We start from the raw sequence: 23769 nt of genomic DNA on the forward strand, positions 1-23769 counted from the left end.
TTTGCCTCCTCAACCTTCACTCTTGCCGGGAAGTTCATCTATCCTGTTGGTGCTCTGCTGATTCCTCAGTTTATGTTAGAATCAGCTTCTTCCATAGGCAGAGAACCCAGCAGCTCTCCTGGAATCCCTCAGGTCTCCAGGGGCAGATTGGGACTGCTGCGGCTCCTATCTTTGTGGACTGAACAACTACCAGGTTCTTGGCCTTTGCAGTAAGATAACCTCTCCAACTGTACCGTTTAAGCCAAGGTAATAAATCTTTTGTTTTTGAGACAGGGTTTCTCTGTGTAGCCTTGGCTGTTCTGGAACTCGCCCTGTAGACCAGGCTGGCCTCGAATTTACAGAAATCTGCCTGCCTCTGCCTCCCGAGTGCTGGGATTAAAAACATGTGCCACCACCGTTTTAATAGGACACTGTTCTTTAATAGGACACTGTTTATCATATTGAAATCATAAGGGAGCTTATAATAGGCCAGTGGCAAAGCGTTTTGCCCAGCATAAGCATGACTCTGAGTCGGATACCCAGCTCCAAAATACGAATAAAATACATAGAGAAAACGATTTTAAATGAGTTATGGCAAAAGTAGAAACAAGTAAAAAGTTTAAAACTTGGGCGGAATGAAACCTCCACATAAAAACATGCGCTCGGTCAAAGGGAAGGATTTTCAACCTCTAGGAGGGCGAGGGGAAAACCTCCTTAAGCTGTCTGAGAATTAACGTTAATTCCCAAGAAAGTCTCCAGCCGCCAGCGAGCAGCAGCAGCAGCCCTGGGGCGCCGAAGACCAGCAGCGGCGACGTCCGCACTCGCGGTGGCTAGGCAACCGCTCGCGCCTTCTCACGGTCCTAGCCCCGCCTCCTGGGGCACTTCCGCCGCCGCGCGCCGCGGACTTCCTCCTCTCATTGGCTCGTGCCGCCCCGGGACTGGGCGGGGGAAATGCGTCAGCCAGTGCGGTCACTTCCGGCCCGGGAGCGCGCGGGTTGATTTGTCCTTCCTCAGCCGCGGGCGCTCACAGCTCGGAAATGGCGGGTAAGTTCCCGGGAAAAGTTTAGCAAGGGGAGGAGGCGGGTGGTGCTGGAGAAGAACGTCGGGGGCGGCTGTGACAGTGGCCGCCTGGAACTTTCGAGCTCTAGCCTAAGTTCCAGAAGGCCACTGCGTGCCGCGAGGCGGCGAGCGTCGGAGGCTGGCTCCCCGTGGGCCGCGCTCGGCGCCGCCGCCGCCCCCAGTGTTTGCGCTCCGCGCCTCCCGTGGGCCACCGGGCTCGGCCGGGGGGGGGGGGGGTCGGCGAACCCGGGCGGAGCGGGCGATTTCGTCTGGTGAAGCGCGGTATGCCTCGGGGCCTGTTTTCTCCGTTTCACTCTGCCCACTGCGGTCCTGATGGAGTCCACAGGGTCCAGTTCCCGCCCTCCCCGACCCCCCATCCTCCAGGGCCCTGCCCTCCTTTCCCGGTCAAATAACTTCTGTGCGAGCGCAGTGCTTCTCTGACCTGGTGCAGGGCACACTCTAGCCCTGTGACCCTTCAGGATTCCTGAGATCGTTTTTAGATGTCCTTTGAGAAAGACGCTTTTGCGCTGCCTAACTTCTCTCTTCGAGTGGGACTGCCGTACTGTATGTAGTACTGTATGTAGTAGTGGTCTCGTGTTCTGGTTCATTCATTCGAGTCTTCTAGTCTTCAGTGTTTAAGACGTATATTTATAAGGATGAGAGTGTAGCTCAGTAGTAAAGTGCCTATCTAGTATCCATGATGCCACAGGGTCAATCCTTAGCTCAGCGAAAAATAAAAATACAGACAAACCACGAATTGGTTCACACAACGTATTATATTACATTGAGATGATTTTAGGATGCCCTAAATGATTCCTATTTGCTGGTTAGGTTCACTGTTTTGTTTTGTGTGATGGGGAGTTGAACCCAGGGCCTCATGTATGCCAGGCAAGCACTCTCCCAAGCAAGCTACATCCTCAGTCCCAGGTTGAATATTTTAAATATGGCATGCCCCAGCCACGAAGTTGGGAAGTCTTGCCTTTGATGACTGTAGGTGCTTGCCACTTACTTTTAAAAATTAGGGTATTGTGAGCTGAAGACATGGCTCAGTGGTTAAGAGCACTGGCTGCTCTTCCAGAGGATCCATGTTTGATTCCCAGCACCCACTCGGTGGCTTACAATTGTTTTTAACTCCAGTTCCAGGTGATCTGATGCCCTTTACTGGCCACCATGGGCTCTGCATGCATGTGGTACATAAACTCATTCAGACAAAATATCCAAATGCATAAAATTAAAAACAATGAAAGGTATTGTTTTTGAAGTGCTGGGGAAGGCACTAAGCCTCAGATGTAATAGACACACATTCTCCCTGTGCTGCAAACCCAGCCTTAGCTCCGTTATTTAATTCCATCTCTAGGAATGTATAGTTAGAAAACTGTCAAAGAGGGGCTGGAGAGAGTATGTCACCCAACCCCCTCCTCCTCAGCACTGTGCCCCGTGTCCAACTGTCTCACCTCCTGAGACTCATTCCCTAGTCTTCGATCAGAATAGTCAGAGGGTTTGGGCAGTGATGCACACCTTTAATCCCAGCCCTTGGGAGGCAGAGACAGGAGGACTTCTGTGAGGTGTTTTTTTTTTTTTTTGGTTTTTCGAGACAGGGTTTCTCTGTGTAGCTTTGCGCCTCTCCTGGAACTCGCTCGGTAGCCCAGGCTGGCCTCGAACTCACAGAGATCCGCCTGGCTCTGCCTCCCGAGTGCTGGGATTAAAGGCGTGCGCCACCACCGCCCGGCGACTTCTGTGAGTTTAAGGCCAGCCTGGTCTTCAGAGTGAGTTCCAGGACAGCCAGGGCTACACAGAGAAACCCTGTCTCAAAAAAACGAACAAACAGAAGTTTAAATTGCTGTTGAACTGTTTTGATGTATTTTCTTTTTTACAGTTACCTATCTTTTGAAGTGCTGAGTAGCTTCTTGTGGCATTTTCCCCTAGTGTCTTCACATTGTATCACTACATGTTAAACACTCCACTTTCATAGATAGGCTGGATTAACAAACTATGTAGTTTCAGGTTTGCACGTGTTTAAGACAGGACTGTTCTACCAGATGAATCTGTTAAGTGGGGTATTGAAGTACCCTGGTATCATAAAAGAGTTACTGTACAATGAGAATTACATCAAAATTCAAATTTGAGCCCCACCACTTCCTCCTTTGGTGCCCTTCAATTAAGCCTCTTCCTTAGCTTGAGTTATTGAAGGAGAAATGGGGCTGATGTACTACATACTTAAAAGTAATTTCTGTAACATAGAGATTTCTTGAAATAGGTCATCATTATGCAGGGTACACTGGCCTCTAGCTCAGGTCTGTCTTAGCCTTCTGCATGATGGAATTAAAGGCCTGGCTCAAAAGTGGTTTTGTTTTCTGTTTTATGAGGCATTCATATGCAGTATACTTACTGCAGGGTTCGTGGAGAGTGATATGTACTGTTGTACCATGTTTTCCATCTTATCCTTAGAGCACTTCAAATAAAAATCCTGCTTGTAGGTTTTTAAATCACTTTCAACCAACTTTTCAAAACCTCTTCTAGGATTTGGTGCAATGGAGAAATTTCTGGTAGAATACAAGAGTGCGGTGGAGAAGAAATTGGCTGAGTACAAATGTAATACCAACACAGCGATTGAACTGAAATTAGGTACGTATGTAATTTCAGAATGATTTAATGTATGCAACTGAATGTGTATATAACATAGCCTTTTAAAATTTGAAATAAAATTTTATGTTAAGAATAATTACGCAACTGGTATTTCCTGCATGTGTGAACGTTTAGGTTTTATGCAGTCTTGAGTTAGGCCGTGCAATGGGTAGATGGAAGATGACAGTTTAACACATGGGAAAGATACTGTGACAAAAATTCACAGGTACATGTAATCTCAGCTTCTTAATAATATTTACTTTCTTGCTTTTGAAAATGATAGATGGGGCTGGAGAGATGGCTCAGAGGTTAAGAGCACTGGCTACTCTTCCTGAGGTCCCGAGTTCAATTCCCAGCAACCACATGGTGGCTCACAACCATCTGTAGTGAGATCTGATGCCCTCTTCTGGTGTGCAGGGATACATGCAGATAGAGCACAATTTAAAGAAAAAAAAAAAAGATAGCCAATAGCAGGTGTTGGTGAGGATGTGGGGAAAAGTTCATATATTAGTGGTAAGTATCTCAAATAAGATAATAACTTTAGCTTGGTTTTAAAAAACAAATAAGCATAAATTACATGTATGAGTCAGCAGTTCTATTAGGTGTCTGTTCAAGAGAAGTGAAGATGCTGTTCATCTAAACACACATGAGTACTCAGTAGGTGTATTATTCACAGTAGCCAAGTGGTGTAAACAACTCAGATAAAACACCAGTTGGTAAACAGATGAAGTATGCTCTGACTATTCAATGGAATACTGTCTGACAGTAAAAAAAAGTGGAGTCCCGAAACCTGCCACAATGTGGAGAAACTTCAGAACATGCCAAATAAGAGAAGCCAGGAAAAGTCACCATAATGTATGAAACGTTCAGAAAAGACATCCATAAAGACTGACAGTAGAGAATCATTACCCCAGGCTAAATGTAAGAAGAGGGTAGGCATAGAATTTCTTTTTGTGCACAGTAGAAATGTTTCAAAATTAGTTGGTGGCAAAATTAAGTTTACTAAAATTGTGTGCTTAAGTAGAAAAAAATAAACATTTGTGAATCCTGATTACATTGCTTTCCATACCTTAGTTTCCTCCTCTCTAAAATGTAGTTAATAGTATTCAACTTTAGTTATGAAGTTCAATGCAAATACTCTTGACATGTAGAAAATACTTAGTAATTGCTACTTGCTGTTCCTTTTGGGGGGAGGTTGTTTTTTGTTGTTTTGTTTTCCTTCTTTTTTTTTTTTTTTTTTTTTTTTTTTTTGAGACAGGGTTTCTCTGTCCTGGAACTCACTTAGTAGATCAGGGTGGCCTCGAACTCAGAGTGCTGAGATTAAAGGTGTGTGCCACTATAGTAGTCCAGCTAAATTTGTGATTTTTAAAGGAACTGCCATGCCATACTATTATCGATATTTTACATACTACATACATTTTACATACTACAAATAGTGAACAAAGTTCCAATTTTTCCATATCCTTGTCAGCGTTGATTTTGATTTTGTTAATGTTTATTGCTGTCTTCATATGTGTAGTAGGGTGTGATCAGAACTCTATATGTGTTTGTAGCATGTGCACATGTGTGTCTGTGGATGCACATGCAGGATATTTATTGAGTGTTCTACCCTTATCGCTCTCCAACTTATTCCTTTGAGGCAGGATCTCTCCCTATGCATGGAGCTTTCATTTTTTTCTTGCTAGGCTGGCAGCTGGCAAGCCCAGTTATCTTCCTGTCTCCATTCTCCACAACACTTGAGTTACAGGTACATGTGAGACCACACTTGACTTGTTTTGAGGGCTCTAGAATCCAAATTCAGGTCTTCATAGTCCTGGAATTAACATTTCTCCAAAGAGCCCTATTGTGCATTACATGTGTGCCTGGTGCCCTTGGAGATCAGAAGAGAGGGTCAGATCTCCTGAAATAGATGGTTGTGAGCTGGGAACCTAACCTAGGTCCAGCATGTGGGTGCTGGGAACTTAACCTAGGTCCTCTGCAAGAGCAACAAATACTCTTAGCTGCTGAGCCTTCTCTTCAGCCCCATGTTAATCTCTTGATAATTTGTATTCCTATCACTGAGCTACACAGCCTCTAGTCCAGTAGTTCTCAACCTGTGGGTCACAGCTCCTTTGGGGATTGAACGACCCTTTCACAGGGGTTGAATATCAGATACCCTGCATATTAGGTATTTACACTATGGTTCATCACAGTAGCAAAATTACAGTTATAAAGTAGCAATGAAAATAATTTTATGGTGCTAGAGAGATGGCTCAGTGGTTAAGAGCTGGCTGTTTTTCCAGAGGACCCAGGTTCAATTCCCAGTACCCACATGGCAGCTCACAACTGTAACTCTAGTTTTAAGGATCTGACACCCTCATACCAATGCACATAAAATAAAATTAAATAAATTTTAAAATATTTTTTAAAAATAATGTTTTGGTATTAACTGTATTATTGTAACTGTATTAAAGGATTGCAGCATTAGGAAGGTTGAGAACCACTATTGTTTTTTTTTTTTTTAAAGATTTTTTTATTTATTATGTATACAGAAGAGGGTGCCAGATCTCATTACAGATGGTTGTAAGCCACCATGTGGGTGCAGGGAATTGAATCAGGACCTCTGGAAGAAGTTAGTGCTCTTAACCTCTGAGCCATCTCTCCAGCCCGAGAACCACTATTCTTATAATCCTTAGGTTGACACTTGTGTCTTGTTAATGAATTGACTTTTTAAATTTATTTTGTTTTTGAGATGGGTTTTATTTGGCCTAGTCTGGCCTCAGACTTATATGTAGTCAAGATGACCTTGAATTACTAACTCTTTTCTCCACCTCTTCAGTGGTGGGATTATAGGTGTGTGATGCCAAGTCAAGAGTCTGTGGAATCAAACCCAGGGCTTCGTGCATGCTAGGCAGTCTACCAATTGAACTACATCCCTATCCATGAATTTATAACTCTTTGTTATAAAGTATTTCTCTGGTAATAAGGGCATAACCTCTCTTTAGCTCCTCATCTTGCTTTATATTGACTTCCACTTTATCAGATACTAATCTTATCAGAAGATAATTTTTTTTGTTGTTTTGGTTTTGTTTTTGAGACGGGCTTTTTCTTTGTATCCTTGGCTGTCTTGGAATTCACTCTGTAGATCAGTCTGAGCTTGAACTCACAGAGATCCAACTGCCTCTGCTGGGATTAAAGGTGTGTGCCACTACCGATCAGCTGTAAGATAATTTTAAAAGACCTTTATTTTTATTCATGGGTATCTATGCATCTGTGTCTGAGCACATGGTGGCCAGAGGAGGGTGTGGGACTCTGGGGCTGGATTTATAAGCAGTTGTAAGCAGCCTGATGTGGGTGCTAGAGCCAAACTGCTCAAGAACAATAAGTACTTTTAACCACTGGGCCATGTCTCTAGTGGGATAAGATTTTAAAAGAGGGAGGGAGGGCTAACACTGTGTTCATATGTTGATGTCAAGAATATCAGATAGGGCGGGGCGGTGGTGGCTCACGCCTTTAATCCCAGCACTCGGGAGGCAGAGCCAGGTGGATCTCTGTGAGTTCAAGGCCAGCCTGGGCTACCAAGCGAGTTCCAGGAAAGGCGCAAAGCTACACAGAGAAACCCTGTCTCGAAAAACCAAAAAAAAAAAAAAAAGAATATCAGATAGGAAAAATTACTGGGGAGAAAAGGAGGTACTTCAAGATTTGATATCTTTGAGCATATAAGAGGGGAAAGGACTCTATTTGTCAGTTAATTAGTCTGCCTTAGGTAGTGTCTTAGTTGTTACCCATTGCTGTGAAGGCAATTTAATTGGGGGCTTGCTTACAGTTTCATGGTGTTAGTCCATGATCGTCATGTTGGGGAGCATGCTAGCAGGCAGGTTAGCATGATGCTGGAGCAGTAACTGAAAGCTTACATCTGATCCACAAGCAAGTGTCAGAGAGAGACAAGTTTTGAAACCCCAGAGCCAACAAGGTCACACTGATTCTTCGTAAACAGTCCCTGAACTGGGAACCAAACATTCAAATATATGAGCCCATGGGGACTATTGTTCAAAGCACCAAATTCTACTCCCTGGCCCTCACAGGCTTGTAGCCATATCATAATGCAAAATGCATTACAGTCTAACTTTGGAAGTCCCCATAGTCCTTTACAGTATCAACACTAGAAAGTCCCAAAGTTCAAAGTCTCTTTTTAGACTAAAGGCAATGTCTTAACTGTAGCCCCCTGTAAAATTAAAATACATAAAGTAAATTACATATTTTCAACATACAGTGTCCCAGAATATCCTTTACCAAAGGGAGAGGTGGGTAGGTATAGTGAGGAAATACTGGACCAAAGAAAAACAAACCCAGCAGGGCAAACTCCAAATTCAGATCTCCCATATTTTTCAGCTTTGTTAACTGCAACAAATTCCTTTTTGGGGGCTGGTTCCACATCTTGTATGCAAACCTCCTTAGCAAATATTCCATGGCTCTTGTGTCTCCAACATCTTGGGGTCTTTAACACAATCCAAACTTTCACACAATGACCTTTCTGGGCCTCAGTAGGATTCTTTTTTTTTTTTTGGAGCTGAGGATCTAACCCTACCACTGAGCTAAATCCCCAACCCCAGGATTCTTTAACCTTGAAGGAAGCCTCTTTCCACAGCTCCTTTATTTTTGTTGAGGAAGCCAGAACACTTCACTAAAGCTGTTCTGCTACCTGTCTGGAACCTGCCCCCCTCCTGAACTACGTTTGTATAAGCTTTGACTTAGTGCTTTCCTTTGTGAATAACATGTTGGAAGCTTAGCTGGGTGGGGTCTTTCCCTTGGGGCATGAATTAGGGTTTCTGTCCGGAAAGAGACACAATGACTATAACAATTCTTATAAAGAAAGCATTTAATTGGGGTGGTTTGCTTACAGTTTCAGGAGTTTAGTATTATCATAGTGGGGGACCATGGCTGTGTGCAGGGCATACGTGGTGCTGGCTACATCTTGGCTTGTAGGCAACAGGAAGTTCACTGAGACACTGGACAAGTATCTTGAGCATAGGAAGCCTCAAAGCTGTCCCTACAGTGACACACTTCCTCCGACAAGGCCATACCCACTCCAACAAAGCCACACCTCCTAACAGTGCCACTCCCTGTGAGATTATGGAAGCCAGTTGTATTCAGACTACCACAGGGCACCACTCCCTCTATTCTATTTCTCCTTAAATCTTTCTCGTCTCTTTGAGCACAAGATTTGGCTCCAACATTAAAATTTCCTGTTATTCTTTTTCTCCTCAAACTGTACGTTTTTTTTGTCCTATTTTCTTTTTTTCATTGTAGATCTGTATAATCATCACTAATAACCATGTGGCATAGCCAGTGCTAGGCTGTCTTGAAATCTCTGCCATTACCATTAATCCAAAAACTTCAATTTAGCCTCTGGCAGATTCTCAAGAAAATGGCAAAATGAAGCTACGTTTCTTTGCCAATATGGACTCTCGCCAAGTTGCTAATGTTGGTCCCCGTGAAAACTATTGAGCAGGGCCTGCATAGTCCACATTGCTCTCAGCACTGCTCTCTTCCAGTGCTTCCACTGGGATGGTCCAGTTAGCCCTACTAAAGCCTTCAACCGCTTTCCTAGTTCGAAGTCCCAGGGGCCACATTCTTCCAACAAGCAACATGGTCAGGCCTGTCACAGAAGTATCCCAGTCCCTGGTACCAACTTTTGTCTTAGTTTCTTTTCTATTGCTGTGAAGAGACACCATGACCAATGTTAGATCATTACAAGGCAGCTGTGGAGACACTGTTACCCATGTGTATGGCCAAGATGTCAACAGGAAGCTCGGATGTGGCCCGTTATAGGGGTGGAAATTACTTATAGTCTGCAAGGGAAGCTGGGAAATGTAGTCTTCTAGCAGGAAACTATCATTCCTAATTCTGAGAGGCTATTGAAAATGTAGAGCAGGGGTGTTATAGCTGTTTGTTGCAGAGGAGGGTCTTTGTCAGTGGGGGGAATAGATCTGAGTCCATTGAAGAGGGGGTACTCTTGTCGTGTATCAGGGGAGAGTCTTAATTTGATTGGCTGAATTGGATCAGGTGATGCCAACCTGTGGTCCTGAAGAGATTTGGAAAATAATTATGAGACGGTTGCAAGCAGATAATTTGATCACAGAGTAGAACTAAAATTTGCCAGGAAGGTTGAGGAATGAGGAGGAACAGAGGTGGGAGAAAGTGGGCATAGAGTTGACTCCGGGTGACAGTGACTGGTCCATTGCCAGGACTGTTGCACCGGAATGAGCTAGCAGAAGTAGCAGGGAGCTCCAGCGCATCACAGGAAGGGGGCAGGAGAAGATAGGGGACTAATGTAAAAAGTTGTGTCTGGCCTGGGGTGAAAGGGATGAAGGTCCATTTTAGCCAGAGTTTCTCCACAGCATCTAAAAGATCGTTTTGCTGATGTATTGGAAACACACAGACTGTTGTGGGGTGCACGCTATTGGGAGAACTTGCATGGAGCATTTTGTTTGGGTAGAGGGTAAAGTTCAGTAAGCAAAATATTCAGACAGGGCATAACCATGAGTATGAGGATAATGCGGAAAGGAGTGGTCAAAGGGAAGAGCCAGAGGAGGAGGGAACCAGAGCCCATACATAGGAGGAGGCTTGTGGTTGAAGTCTGGTCCCTGTCTGGAGGCTCTGTTTCAAAGCAGTTAGGATGTGTTGGCCTGGAAGCAGCATGTTCATAGAGGAAAGCACAGATCCCATCCCAGTAGTTAGATCTGGTCCTTTTTAATTGTGGAATACTGCAGCAGTTAAGGAGTTGAGCTGGTCCTGAAAGATGTTAAGCTGATCTGAGATGGTGAGACCAAAAGGTTAATTGATGCAAAGGAGGCTCCAGGCTAGCTGTTTTCGTTCTAAGTCCTGAAAACAATGTCCAGAATGGCAAGAAAAGGGATGCGTTGGATGGCCCATGGCCCATTAGTCCCCTTTTAGAGGTCACCCAAATTGCTTTTAAGAGTTTGGGAGCATTCAGTAACTGCTTCAAAGCTGACAGAAGAGTGATGGGAGCAGCAGTTAAGAGTGCTTCAAAAGGGGGCTGGAGAGATGGCTCAGAGGTTAAGAGCACTGGTTGCTCTTCCAAAGGTCCTGAGTTCAATTCCCAGCAACCACATGGTGGCTCACAACCATCTGTAATGAGATCTGGTGCCCTCTTCTTTTTTTTTTTTTTGGTTTTTCGAGACAGGGTTTCTCTGTGTAGCTTTGCACCTTTCCGGGAACTCACTTGGTAGCCCAGGCTGGCCTTGAACTCATAGAGATCCTCCTGGCTCTGCCTCCCGAGTGCTGGGATTAAAGGCGTGAGCCACCACCGCCCGGCCTAAGCCAACTCTTTCTGCCACTGGACAAATCTCTAGGTCAATACATACTGACAGCAGTAAGTATATTTCTTAACATCATTCTATCTGTTTGTCTGTCTATTTATTTATTTATTTATTTATTTATTTTTGTGGTTTTTTGAGACAGGGTTTCTCGGTGTAGTTTTGGTGCCTGTTCTGGATCTTTCTCTGTAGACCACGCTGGCCTCGAACTCACAGAGATCCGCCTGGCTCTGACTCCTGAGTGCTGGCATTAAAGGCGTGTGCCACCACCACCTGGCTAACATTGTTTTATTTTGTAATAGATTAATTGCTTAGAGGCATAATTTATAAAACAAGATAACCAAATTAAATGAGCTGTAACAAATATTGACTTTTGGAATTTCTTAGAAAACATCTACCAACATCACTGTTAAAGCCAGTGTATTTCTTGTAGGCTTTAAGGTAAGAGTGTAGGCAATGGCACTGGAGCTCTATGTGGGTAGAGAGTAGATTATAGTCTGCTCACCACAGGTGAGCCCAGGTTGGAGAGAATCTCCTTCATCTAAGTCATCTCTTGGAATATCAGTAGAATCTTTTGTTGACTCTACTGATACAAAACCACCTGTAAAAGACACTGCATATTCTGAGTAACTTTCCAAAGCTGTAAGTTGGATGGCAGTATCTGGCATCCTCCTTTATTGAAGGAACATGGGTGTTTAGGGTATAGACCCTGGAAGTAGCTTTTGCTAAGAGGAAGAATTGAATGCAAAGGTAAAGGGCATGACCGGTTGAACCAGTATGCAGGTCCCACAGCAATTGGTGGTAGGTTTATGTACAAGATTCTCCTGTTCACAGCATTCCCATATGTCAGTTCACAAGATATTGAAGGCAGAATAGTTGCTCTTTGCCTCTCTCAGATATTTAGGATATGGGTGTAGACTCTGAGATCCTCTATTCGGCAAGAGAATCCATTCCCCTGTCATGTGAGACACAAGGAGTAATTCATCTTTACATAAAAAGGATGTATGTTTGTTTGACCTATAGAGCCCGAGGTGGTCAGGCCTATGCAGCTGGAGCTGGCCAGACCTATACAGCCAGAGGTAGAAGCAGCAGACTTTGGTCTTATTTCCCATGCATCCTTGTCCTGTAAGGAAGCTAACCTGCAACTTAACTTTGGTGGGATGCTGCTCCATCCTAAGGACCTGGTCCTCTATCCAAGGGAACTACTTGAGCCTAGTTGAATGAAAAGAAAGGACATGACTGCTCCTAGGTATGGTGGAGGAGAAAGTTTACTATAGATAAAAGGGAGCATAGCCAGAGGCAGAGACAGGTGTATCTGGGAAAGTCCAGAGTGGACATGACCAGACTGAAATGGGCCCTGTGGAGAGAAGGGAGAGAGGGGAGCCAGGTGTAGCAGCCAGGAGGCCAAAGGTACAAGAGGGGCTTGTAACCAAAATGTCTGGATTATAAAGAGAAGAGCCTCTGAGGGAAGGGTATGCCAGCCATAACCTGTTACAGGTAGGGACTGAGGGACACAGGAGAACCTGGAGGCTGCAGGTCTGCTTTGATAGGTTAAATAGGCACCATAGCCATTTGTCCAGGATTTGAAACTTAACACAAGTGTGCTGTAAATTTAATTCATTTTACTCAAGTATTCAATTTTTTAAATCAATTAAAAAATTATACCTGATCTTGAATATTATTTCATATTAAATAAACTTTTAAACTTGTTTTGACTTACTTGTTTCAGCCTTAATTTTGACAGAATATACAGAATACTGTATGATGGGAGGTAACAGAAGACTATATGATGGGAAATAAATTGGTCTCTTGCTCCAAGCTGGGAACCTCATTTTCCTGATCCTTTATAAGTGCTTGTACTAAATGCCAGTTTTTTAAATATGACTCAGCTTCAGAATAAACCATCTTGGAAGCCTGGTGTTGCCTCCTTAGTCTAATAAAAGGGAGATACAATGATAAGCACAGGGCTCAGTGAGTCTAGTTGTTTTATGGGTCCTGCCTTAGTTGATTTATACCACGTGGTCACCTTAACCAAGACGGTGGTGAAGTCACATGGCATGCCCTTTTTTAAACCTTAGAGAACCGGGTGGCTGAGTCACATGGATATCAAGACGGTAACAAATGGCAAGGTTGTTACTCCAAGGTGGACCTAGGTCATCAGCCAAGTGGTACTCCAGGGTGAGGCCAGCAGGCATGTTCTTCCTAAACAAGTATTGAATCCAAGTTACATACATGGTATGCTATAGCAAATTAAGATTATCTATACATTCTTTTAAAATTACACTCAGTGAACTTACAAATTTTAAGATACAGTTCCAACAAAAGCTTTAAAGATAATGAACAAAACCAAGGAAAGTGAGGGAAGAACTCAGAGAGTTAAACACCTTGCCATTTGTGACCTCTGTGGGAAGTAGTTAACTTCTTAATTCTCAAGCACAAAGTGTCTGTCCCTGGGCTACTCTAGTTTGCTCTTCTGTTCCCTGTCAGAGTCAGGTGGCCTGCCTGACCCGGGGCAGAAACTTGGGAGGAAAGTTTTAAACAGACATTCTTGGATCTGGGTCAGATAGGCCAAAATCCAACTCCAGAGCCAGCCTTCTCAGTAGAATAGAACAGCATTAAACAATTTTTTGAGAGTATCCATACCCTCCCCCAATAAGATATTTGAATCACTGTAGGCACAACCCAGTGATCTGAGTATCCGTAACCAGTTTGTTTTTGTCTGTAGATGGGAGCACACAACTGGAAATGCTTTTACCTTTTAGCTGTTAAAAATACATCTTCCAGGCTTGGAGAGGCAGACACACAAGTAGGCCAAAAGCATAAGGCCAAGGAGTTTTATTAAGATGCCAGTTTGGGGACCTAGCATATACAGCAGCAGGCATTTTGGCTCCGGGTGTGGTTGTAAACCAGAGCCTTGAGAAGATGAAAGTGAACTGTGACTTATATGGGGGAGGGGTCTCACACCAACAGTTCTGTCTTATGGAGTCATCTAAATCAGTTTAGGTAATCGAAAGTTCCGAGTTGGGGCCAGCAGTGGCCTTTTGTCCAGTGTATATTGAAGCCGGATTTACATTGAAAGGTTTTAATTCTAATTGGAGCTCCTTTAAGTTTGCCCTCAAACAGGCCAAAGAAGTTTTTTTGGTACAGAAAATTTAGAACCCATGGCTGCACTCAGGACCAAGGGACAGACAGACAGGGTTCAATGCCCAGTTGTTCATAGTATCCTCTAAGTCTGGAAATGGCCAAATGCACCTGGGAAGTAAGGGAGTGTCTCCAACCTAGACAACTCCAGGCTTAAGGAGCTGCAGGGCCAGTGGAAGGTTGTCAGCTTTTTGGCCAGTGGAGAATTCAGAATTCTTGGCTAAACTTTCTTCCAGCTGGTAGGAATTCTCTAGTGCCTTTGACCAAATGGACCTTAAGAAAGCTCCAGTGAGCCCAGAACCTAAGTAGGGTACCTCTGAGTCAGGGTCATGATTACCTTGTCCCAGCATTTTGCTAGATTATATGTGTTCTGGCCGAATGCAGTGTGGCCTGCCACCTAGGCCAGACTGTGTCATGAGAGATAAAGGGCAGAGACAGTGAAAAGAAAGGGCTGTGGGAGAGAAAAGGGTGGTCCTGCCTGGCCTGCTCCCGGCCTGGAAGTGTATGAGAGAGCCAAAGAGGCTTGTCCGTGAGTGGACTTGAGCCGCTAGTAGTCACAGATTTACTCTTCCAGGTCTTTGGCACCATATGTTAGATTATTAAAAGGCAGCTGTGAAGAGACAGAAAGAGGTTTGGTTTGACCTTAGGCTGGGACCCTGTTTATTCACTGTGGGGTGCACTTTGTCTCTCAGCGTGTACGGATGACCAAAATGCCTACAGAAGAAAATGTGATGTGGCCCCTTATAGGGGCAGAAGTGGCTTCTGTAGTCCACAAGGGAAGCTAGAAAATGTAGTCTTTCAGCAGGAAACTATCAACCCAGGCAACTTATAAAAGAACATATTTAATTGGAGGCTTGTTTACAGTTTCAGAGAGTTAGTCCATGATCATCTTGGTGAGAAGCATGGTAGCAGGCAGGCAGGCATGGCATTAGAGCAGTAGCTGAGAGCTTATACCTTATCTAAAAGGTGGAGGCAGAGGGAAACTGTCTGGTATAGGCTTCTGCAACCTCAAAGATCACCCCCAGTTATATACCTCCAACAAGTCTACACCTCCTAATCCTTCCTAAAACACTTCTAACAACTAAGGAACCAAGTATTCAAATGTATGATCCCATGGGGCCATTCTTATTCAGACCACCATAGTCATTAAATTTTAAAAGTTGACTAAATTCACGTTTTGATAATTCCTTAATTTTGGTCTTTTGAGATGGGGGCACATGTAGACTGGTCTGGAATTCAATATGTAGCCAAATCTAGCCTTGAACTTCTAATCTTCCTGCCTCCATCTCCTAAGTGTTAGGATTATAAGGAGATGTGCCACATTCCCAGCTTAATTTTCCTGTGGCTAATAAAACAGGATAAACTATCTCTTTTCTGCAATTTCTCTAAATTCTAAATTACTAGGAAGTATAGAAGCCACATGTTTAGAAAAAGTGGGACATATTCAAAGGGAAGATTGGTTGCAAGCCCTATGGTCTTGTTGCAATCAGGTACCATTAAAATAATGAGTGATACAAGTTTTCATGGATGGAAAAGTTTTAGTTATTTAGTTAGTTTCTTTTTTAAGGTAGGGGAAGGTATTAGGGTTTTTTGTTTGTTTGTTTTTGTTTTGTTTTGTTTTGCTTTGAGACAGATCTCATAGTATAGCCTAGGCTGACCTAGAACTCACTATGTGGTCCAGCCTGTCCATGAACTTGTACTACTTCTGCCTCAGTCTCCCCTGTGCCATACCAGACTTTTTTCAACATCTTACTAACTTTCTGTCTGTTGGAGTAATATGTTCTGTTGAAATTTTGGAAAGGGAAAAGCAAAGGGTAAAAATAAAAGTTACCCATAGTTCATCACTAAATAACTCCTTTTGTAATATAATTTGGGTATTTTATCATACATCCACTTATATTTTTCCTTTTTTATAATTTGAGTCCATAGTGGCATGGACAGCTCATTTGGGTTTGCTTGCTTGCCGAGCTACATAACTGATTTTAAAAACTTAAAAATATTAATGTTTCTGTTATCCTGGAGTTTGCACATGTGTGTGCATTCATGTCACACTTAACCTTAAACTTGTTTTTTTTTTATTTTATTTTGTTTTTGTTTTTTGAGCCAAATTTGAAGCAAGCTTTATTAAAATATTAAATACTGACATCCCAGATGGATTTGGTCAGGACCACTCCTGGAACTCCTGAGACAGGCATTGTTGGGCTTTTATGGACCAACTTTAAACTTCTTACTAAGCTACATCCACAGCCCTTTTCAGATTTTAACATTTGGCTGTATTTGCTTTAGTGTGTATTTTTGGAGAATTATTTGAAACTAGCTTTTTGCACATACTTGTTATTGTATGTCTCTTCTTACGAACTTGTCTTCATATGTACACATAATCATAATGCCATTATCAGAACTGATACGCTATTACTTGGTTTCTCTGGCTATCCTCAAGTTCCTTTACTAATAAAAAAAATTGGACTGGAGAGATGGCTTAGCTGTTAAAAACTGGGCTCACAACCAAAACATCAAAAAAGTTTATTAAGGCAGGATCTAGTCAAGGGTACTTTATTTATTTGCATTTATTTTTCTTTGTGTGATGCTGAGGATTGAATTAAGACCTTGTTCTCAGTAGATAACACTCCAGCCCTGAGCTGCACTCTGAGTCCCCTGCTCTATGTTAGGTTGTAATTTGTTTCTTACTTTTCTTTTCCTTAGAACCGCCAATCTCTCCTATGTGCAGATTCTCCAGGTCATTAGTTTATTTGGGAGAATAAAGTCAGTGTGTAGACTTACTAGACAAATCTACATTCTGAATTTGTCTTACCTGTGCTTTCTTGAAACTTATTTCTCTGTCCTGTATTTTCTGTAAATTTAAAAAATTGAAGCCGGGCAGTGGTGGCTCATGCCTTTAACCCCAGTATTTGGGAGACAGAAACAAGCCGATCTCTCTTAATTCAAGGACAGCCTGTTCTACAGAGTGAGTTCCAGGACAGCCAGGGCTACACAGAGAAACCTTGTCTCAAAAAAACTAAAACAAGAAAAGAAAAGAAAAAAAATTTTTCTTCTTTTTTTTTTTTTTAATTGAATAAGTTTAGGAAAAGGTAAGAAGGCTTCATGAGTCATCAATGCTGGTGGTCTTTCCCACAGTGAGTGAAGTTAAGTTTAACCCCTTGAAAAGGCAGCTACCAGAGTGAAGGTTACCTCTTTTGTAAAGTGGCAATGTTCAGGGTGATAGTTTATATGCGGTGAATGACTTAATTGACCACGAAGACTGAAAATTTTTTGTCTATATGTTACTTTTTTAATCTTTGCTGCTTATGGCCTTTAAAAAAATTGCATTCTTATTTCAATTCTTTTTGGAAGTAGTAGGACACTGCTTATGACAATCAGAGGGTACCTTGTGGGAGTTGGCTTTCTCTTTCCACCATATGGTTCCCTAGGATTGAACTTAGGCTGTCAGGGTTGGTAGCAGGTGTCTTTACTCACTGAACCATGTCATCAGTCTAGCCTTAGGAATAAGTTTTTCTTCTTAATATAAATTGTATCAGGAAAGCATCCAGTAATTCAGTATCCCTAACAGATACAAATAAAAGCAACAGATAGAAGTTGAGGGTATTCTCAAGATTTTAGGAAATAGGAGTTTAATGTAGATGCTGGTACCCCAGGCATCTAAGCAGTGTTTATTAGAAATAACATTGCCAGGCAGTGGTGGTGCACGCCTTTAATTCCAGTACTTCATAGTCAGAGGCAGGTGGATCTCTGTGAGTTTGAGGTCAATTGAGGTCAGCCTGGTCCACAGAGTGAGTTCTAGAACAGCCTGGTAGAGATTGAGTTCTAGGACAGTCAAGGCTACACAAAGAGAAACCCTGTCTCAAAACAAACAAACAAACAAACAAACAAAAAACCCAAAAAAGAAAAAATAAACATCAGTGCTGTTACTTGTCTACTACCAAATATTTCCCCTTACATGTTCATAAAAGTACAGTAAGATATATATGAGTGTCATTCCAAATTTTTTTTATTTGCTTGCTTGTTTAGCACTGTAGGGATTATATATGCTCTGTAGTGTATGACCAAGAATCTCTTGGTCATACTGGGCACTGAGCTGTATCCTGAGGCTCATGCAGCAGTATTTTTAATTTTTAAAAAAGATTTAGTTTTGTTTTATTTGTATGATTGTTTTGTCTGCATGTATGTATATGTACCACATGTGTGCCTGGTTCCTGAAGAAGGCACAGGATCCCCAGTAGCTGGAGTTAACAGACAATTGTAATCTGCTCTCTTAGTGCTAGGAACTGAGCCCAAGTTCTCTAGAAGGGCATCAAGTGTTCTTAAATGATGGGACATCTCTCCAGCCCCCAAGCAGAATTATTTTTAAGAGGGGGAAAACAACATAAAAAATTAAATGTCGGCTTTTTGGCGCCGGGTCCTCAGCATGGCAGCCTCCAGGGTTGAGGGCTGGGGAGCTGCCACACCCTCGTTTTGCTGACCGTCCCTGGAGTCTCTGTTCTTCTTGTCTTTCCTGGGCCACCCTAGCAGACATGTTCGCTAAGGCCTTTCGGGTCAAGTCCAACACGGCCATCAAGGGATCGGACAGAAGAAAACTTCGGGCGGATGTGACAGCTGCTTTTCCCACCCTTGGAACAGATCGGGTCTCTGAGTTGATCCCTGGAAAGGAAGAGCTAAACGTCGTGAAGGTGTATGCTCACAAAGGGGATGCAGTGACTGTGTACATGATTGGTGGTAACCCCATCCTGTTTGAACTGGAGAAAAATTTGTACCCAACAGTGTACACACTGTGGTCCTATCCTGATCTCCTACCAGCCTTTACAACATGGCCTCTGGTACTGGAAAAACTGGTCGGGGGAGCAGATTTGATGCTGCCAGGGGTAGTGGTGCCCCGTACTGGTCTGCCCCAGGTACAGCAAGGCGACCTCTGTGCCATTGCCTTGGTGGGGAACAGAGCTCCTGTAGCAATTGGAGTGGCTGCCATGTCCACACCTCAGATGCTGGCTTCAGGCCTGAAGGGAAAGGGCTTCTCTGTGCTCCACACTTATCAGGATCACTTGTGGAAATCTGGAGACAAGTCCTCTCCACCTGCCATTGCCCCATTGGCAGTGAATCCCACAGATAGCAATGAAGAGAAGGTGGACCTTGGTCTGCATGGAAACCTGAGCAGCCTGACCCTGGAGGGAGAGGAGGAGAATAGGAAGGTTCATCACCCAGAAGCCTCTGAAGACACCAGTTCCGGAGCCCTGAGCCAGGATTCCCAGGATGGCAAGCCCCTTCAAGAGCAAATGGATGAGCTGTTACATCAATGCTTCCTGCATGCCCTGAAGAGTCGAGTCAAAAAAGCTGACCTCCCTTTGCTCACCAGCACTCTCCTTGGCAGTCACATGTTCTCTTGCTGCCCCGAAGGACAGCAGCTGGATATAAAGAAGTCAAGCTATAAAAAGCTCTCTAAGTTTCTGCAGCACATGCAGCAGGAACAGATTGTCCAGGTCAAGGAGCTGAGCAAAGGGGTGGAGAGCATTGTGGCTGTGGACTGGAGGCACCCGAGGATCACATCCTTTGTCATCCCCGAGCCTTCCCTGACTTCCCAGACTGTCCAGGAGGGTAGCAGGGAACAGCCCTATCACCCTCCAGATATAAAATCCCTCTACTGTGTCCCAGCCAACATGACCCAGCTCTTCCAGGAGTCTGGCCACAAGAAGGGGAGCACCCTTGAGGGCGGTGAGGTCCGCAGGATCATCATTGACTATGCCAAGAGGAACAGCCTGGTGGATGCAGACAACAGGAATCTGGTGAAATTGGATCCTATTTTATGTGACTGCATCTTAGAGAAAAATGAACAGCACTCGGTCATGAGGCTTCCGTGGGACTGTCTCCTGACCAGGTGTTTGCAAAATATGCAGCCTGCCTACCAAGTGACGTTTCCTGGACAGGAGCCCATTCTGAAGAAAGGGAAACTCAGTCCGATTGACATCACCCTTGCCCAGAAGGCTTATAATAAAAAGGTGACTGTGGTCCGGAACTTGGAGATCTATGGTCTTGATCCGTGCTCGGTGGCCACCACTCTCCAGCAGCGATGTCAGGCCAGCACCATCGTCTCTCCTGCCCCTGGGGCCAAAGACAGTGTGCAGGTGCAGATCCAAGGAAACCAGATCCACCACCTTGGCCAGCTGTTGCTTGAAGAGTATCGGCTCCCGGGAAAATACATCCAAGGCCTAGAAAAGGCCCCCAAACCTGGCAAGAAGTGACAGACCCATTTTATGCAGTGGATCCCATGGGAACTCAGGTTCTGAGCTGGTAATTGATATAAGCATTTTCAACTTTTGCAAATAAAAACTGTAATTCTTTTAAAAAAAAAAAATTAAATGTCATTTTGCAGTCAAAAAACGATGGGGGCTGACGAGATGGCTTAAGCTGGATAAGCCTGATGATCTGAGTTCAGTCCTCACACGTCAAATAAAGTGGAAGGAGAGAACAGCTGCATAGTTCACCTCTGACCACTGCATGCACACAGTAATAGCGCTCTCTCTGTCTCTGTCTTTAGTGATGGCATATTAGGGACATCATCAAACTCAGGTTGTCCTTTTTACATGTTTTGTACGGTATTGTTTTCATTTCCTAGGTGCTGTAGTTTTATCTCAAAGTATCCTTTTGGGGTTTGTTTTCCTCGTATGTTTTTCATTGTATATAAAATATAGAAAAATAAAAACTAAATCCCATGCCTTTATTGTGCTGTTTCTCAGTTTTAGAATAAACAGGGTTTTGATGCTGAAGCTTTAGTATCATTTAGCTTTCAGGGTTGACCAGTCTCATGAGAGTCTAGTGTAATCATGTAAGAGAAGAAACATTGGAAGTAAGAAAAATAATGGTAGTATCCTAGCTGTAGTGGAGTTCTGGAAATAGAAATGTTTGTTATCTTTAATGTCTATATATTTTATTCTTTTGAACAGTTCGTTTTCCTGAAGATCTTGAGAACGACATTAGAACTTTCTTTCCTGAATATACCCATCAGCTCTTTGGAGATGAGTAAGTAACATGAAATATTTACCAAATATTTAATGTGGCAAAAAGCAAGAAACTTTTTTCTTTTAGGATTTGTAAGTCAGATTTATTTTTTTACTCTTTTTTCATGTAGTTTATCCTAAAATGTCTATTGGAATGATAGTTTATTCATTGAGCACTATGGATGTAATACCTACTGTTTACTACTACAAACATGTATGTTTTCATTCTCACTTCAGTATTAACCGTTGTATTTGCTACTTTGTGTATTGATGGAATTGAACAGTTGCCTAAGGAGGCAAAAGTGGCTGGAGTTCAGATTCAGACAATCCAGAGTTCATATTTATCATTACTGTTCTTTAGTTTTACCTACCTCTTGTCATACTACTTCCAGTATAGCGTAACTCCGGAAATTTACAAAGTTCCAGGTATTACTCAATAATTAAATAAGCAATTCAAGAAAGTGTGTGTGTGTGTGTGTGTGTGTGTGTGTGTGTGTGTGTGTGTGTGTGTGTACGTACATGTACATAGGAGTACACAGAAAGCAGAGGGAGATGTTGGTGTGCTACTCTGACAATCTCTCCCTCATTCCTTTGAGACGGGTCTCTAATGAAGCCTGGAGCTAGGTCATTGGCAGCGAGCACCAGCTCTTATCCTTTCTCCACTTCCACAGCACTGGAGCTGCAGGCATATGCATGGAGACTTGGCTTTTTATGTGGAGGCTGTGATTTCAGCATAGCTTGTTAAGATTAGGCAGCAAGTGCTCTTTCCCATTAAGCCATCTTCCCAGACCCTAAAACAACTTTAAAGATATGTCCTGGGATATTCAGCACATTCTTTGATTCCCTAAGCCTTATATACATTGTTAATATAGTCAGTCATTATTTTCTTTCTTTCTTATTTAAAAAGTTGCGATAATTTAATGGGCACTAGTCTCTTCATTTGGATTCAGCTCTTAACTAGTTTTTGTTTTGTTTTAAGGTAGAATCTCATGTAGCTCATGTTGTCTTCATACTTACTCTGTAGTAGAGGCTGGCCTTGAACTCATTGTCCAGCTACCTTTGCCTCCCTCCCAAGTGCTAGTGGCATGCACCTCCATGCCACCTCCTAATGGCATGCACCACCATGCCAGCTAGACTCTTTAATTCTTAGCCAAAGTTGCTTCAATAATTTTCTTTTAGTACATATCACTGTATTATTGTTGAATTGTTTGAAGATAGGTTGCAGATTTGATCCTGAATTTTTAAAAATATATTAGGGCTCGGTGTGGCGGTGCATGCCTTTTAAACCCAGGACTCAGGAGACAGAAGTAGGAAGAGTTCTGTGAGTTCAAGTTCAGCCTAGTCTACATAGTGAGTACCAGAATATCTGGGGCTACATAGACCTTGTCTCAAAATTTTTAAAAATTTTATATATATATATATTATTTTTGATTATGTGTACATGTGTAGGTATGTGCACATGAATGCATTTTTCATGGAGGACAGAAGAGGGCATCTGATCCCTGGAGCTGGGGTGACAGGCATTCATGAGTCACCTGAAGTAGGTGCTGGGAACCAAACTTGGGTCCTCTGGAAGAGCAGTGTGTGCTCTTAACAATTCAGCCATCTCTCCAGCCTCTTGATCCTGAATTCTGAGACTTTGCTTAAATATAGTATGCATCTCCTAAAAGAACAATAATATAGTATGCATCTCCTAAAAGAACGATAGTCATGGTAGAATTATTAGAATTTAAGATATTTAACATTGATATAGTACTGTTTTCTCATATACATAATATACAGTATATACAGTACATTTTTTAAATAAAACTTGCAGTCACTTTTAAAATAGTCCCCTCCTGGCTGCAGCCTTGAATTGCATTGCATTTAGTTGCTGTATTTCCTCATTCTCCTTTCATCTGAAAAGTGTTTTAGTCTTTGTAGCATATAATAAACATTTTTGTATAGACTCCTTTTACAGAAGCCTCAGTTTGAATTTGTTTCTTTACAAATTCAGTAATGCCTGCTTTTTCAATTCTACAACCAAGGTAGTATTGTGTCCTCAATGTCACACCAGGAGGTCCATAATTTCGTTTGTTCCATTGTTGGCTGAGGTAACTTGGCTAACTTAGAGGAGCCTGGAGGCTGTCTCCACTGTATAGTTGACATTTTTTCCTTTTGTAATTTATAAGTAGTCTGTGGGGAGATGCTCTTAAGGCTGAAGATGCGCTGGGCGGTGGTGGTGCACGCCTTTAATTCCAGCACTCGGGAGGCAGAGGCAGAGGCAGGTGGATCTCTGTGAGTTTGAGGCCAGCCTGGGCTACAGAGTGAGTTCCAGGAAAGGTGCAAAGCTACACAGAGAAACCCTGTCTCAAAAAACCAAAAGAAAAAAAAAGACTGAAGATTCCTGACCAGGTGTGTTGGCACATACCAGTTGCATCTTTGTGAGTTCAAGGCCAGCCTGTTTTACATAGTAATTTCCAGAACAGTCAAGGCTGCATAGAGAAACTATCTCCAAAAAAGGGCTGAAGATGTCCTTGCAGTAGTTCTAGCATTCATTAGTGATTCCTGTCTAATCAGTATTTTACTATGATAAGATGGGGATTTTCTAGCTCAGTGCTTTATACTTTTATTAATTGGTATTCAACAGAAGAACTTCCCAT

At 42.9% G+C, this 23769-nt stretch overlaps 3 protein-coding genes across 3 annotated transcripts in view; 2 read left to right on the top strand and 1 right to left on the bottom strand.

Annotated features, from left to right (window-relative positions):
• Positions 1 to 23769, bottom strand: part of Slc25a12 (solute carrier family 25 member 12) — a 189011-nt gene that overhangs the window by 114014 nt on the left and 51228 nt on the right. The window lies entirely within an intron of this gene.
• Positions 728 to 23769, top strand: part of Hat1 (histone acetyltransferase 1) — a 55945-nt gene continuing 32903 nt past the window's right edge. The window contains exons 1-3 of the mRNA XM_052726708.1: positions 728 to 1023; positions 3559 to 3663; positions 21074 to 21149. Of these exons, the coding sequence (XP_052582668.1) occupies positions 1017 to 1023; positions 3559 to 3663; positions 21074 to 21149 (188 nt within the window). The 5' untranslated portion in view covers positions 728 to 1016. The remainder of the gene's footprint in view (positions 1024 to 3558; positions 3664 to 21073; positions 21150 to 23769) is intronic.
• Positions 18505 to 20474, top strand: LOC128102696 (eukaryotic translation initiation factor 2D-like). Its single transcript, XM_052726701.1, has one exon. It carries the CDS (start codon positions 18653 to 18655, stop codon positions 20369 to 20371), a length of 1719 nt encoding a protein of 572 aa, XP_052582661.1. The 5' UTR covers positions 18505 to 18652; the 3' UTR covers positions 20372 to 20474.

The sequence above is a fragment of the Peromyscus californicus genome, unplaced genomic scaffold (genome assembly GCF_007827085.1).
Source record: "Peromyscus californicus insignis strain IS unplaced genomic scaffold, ASM782708v3 Scaffold_7__1_contigs__length_154581171, whole genome shotgun sequence".
NCBI lineage: Eukaryota > Metazoa > Chordata > Mammalia > Rodentia > Cricetidae > Peromyscus > Peromyscus californicus.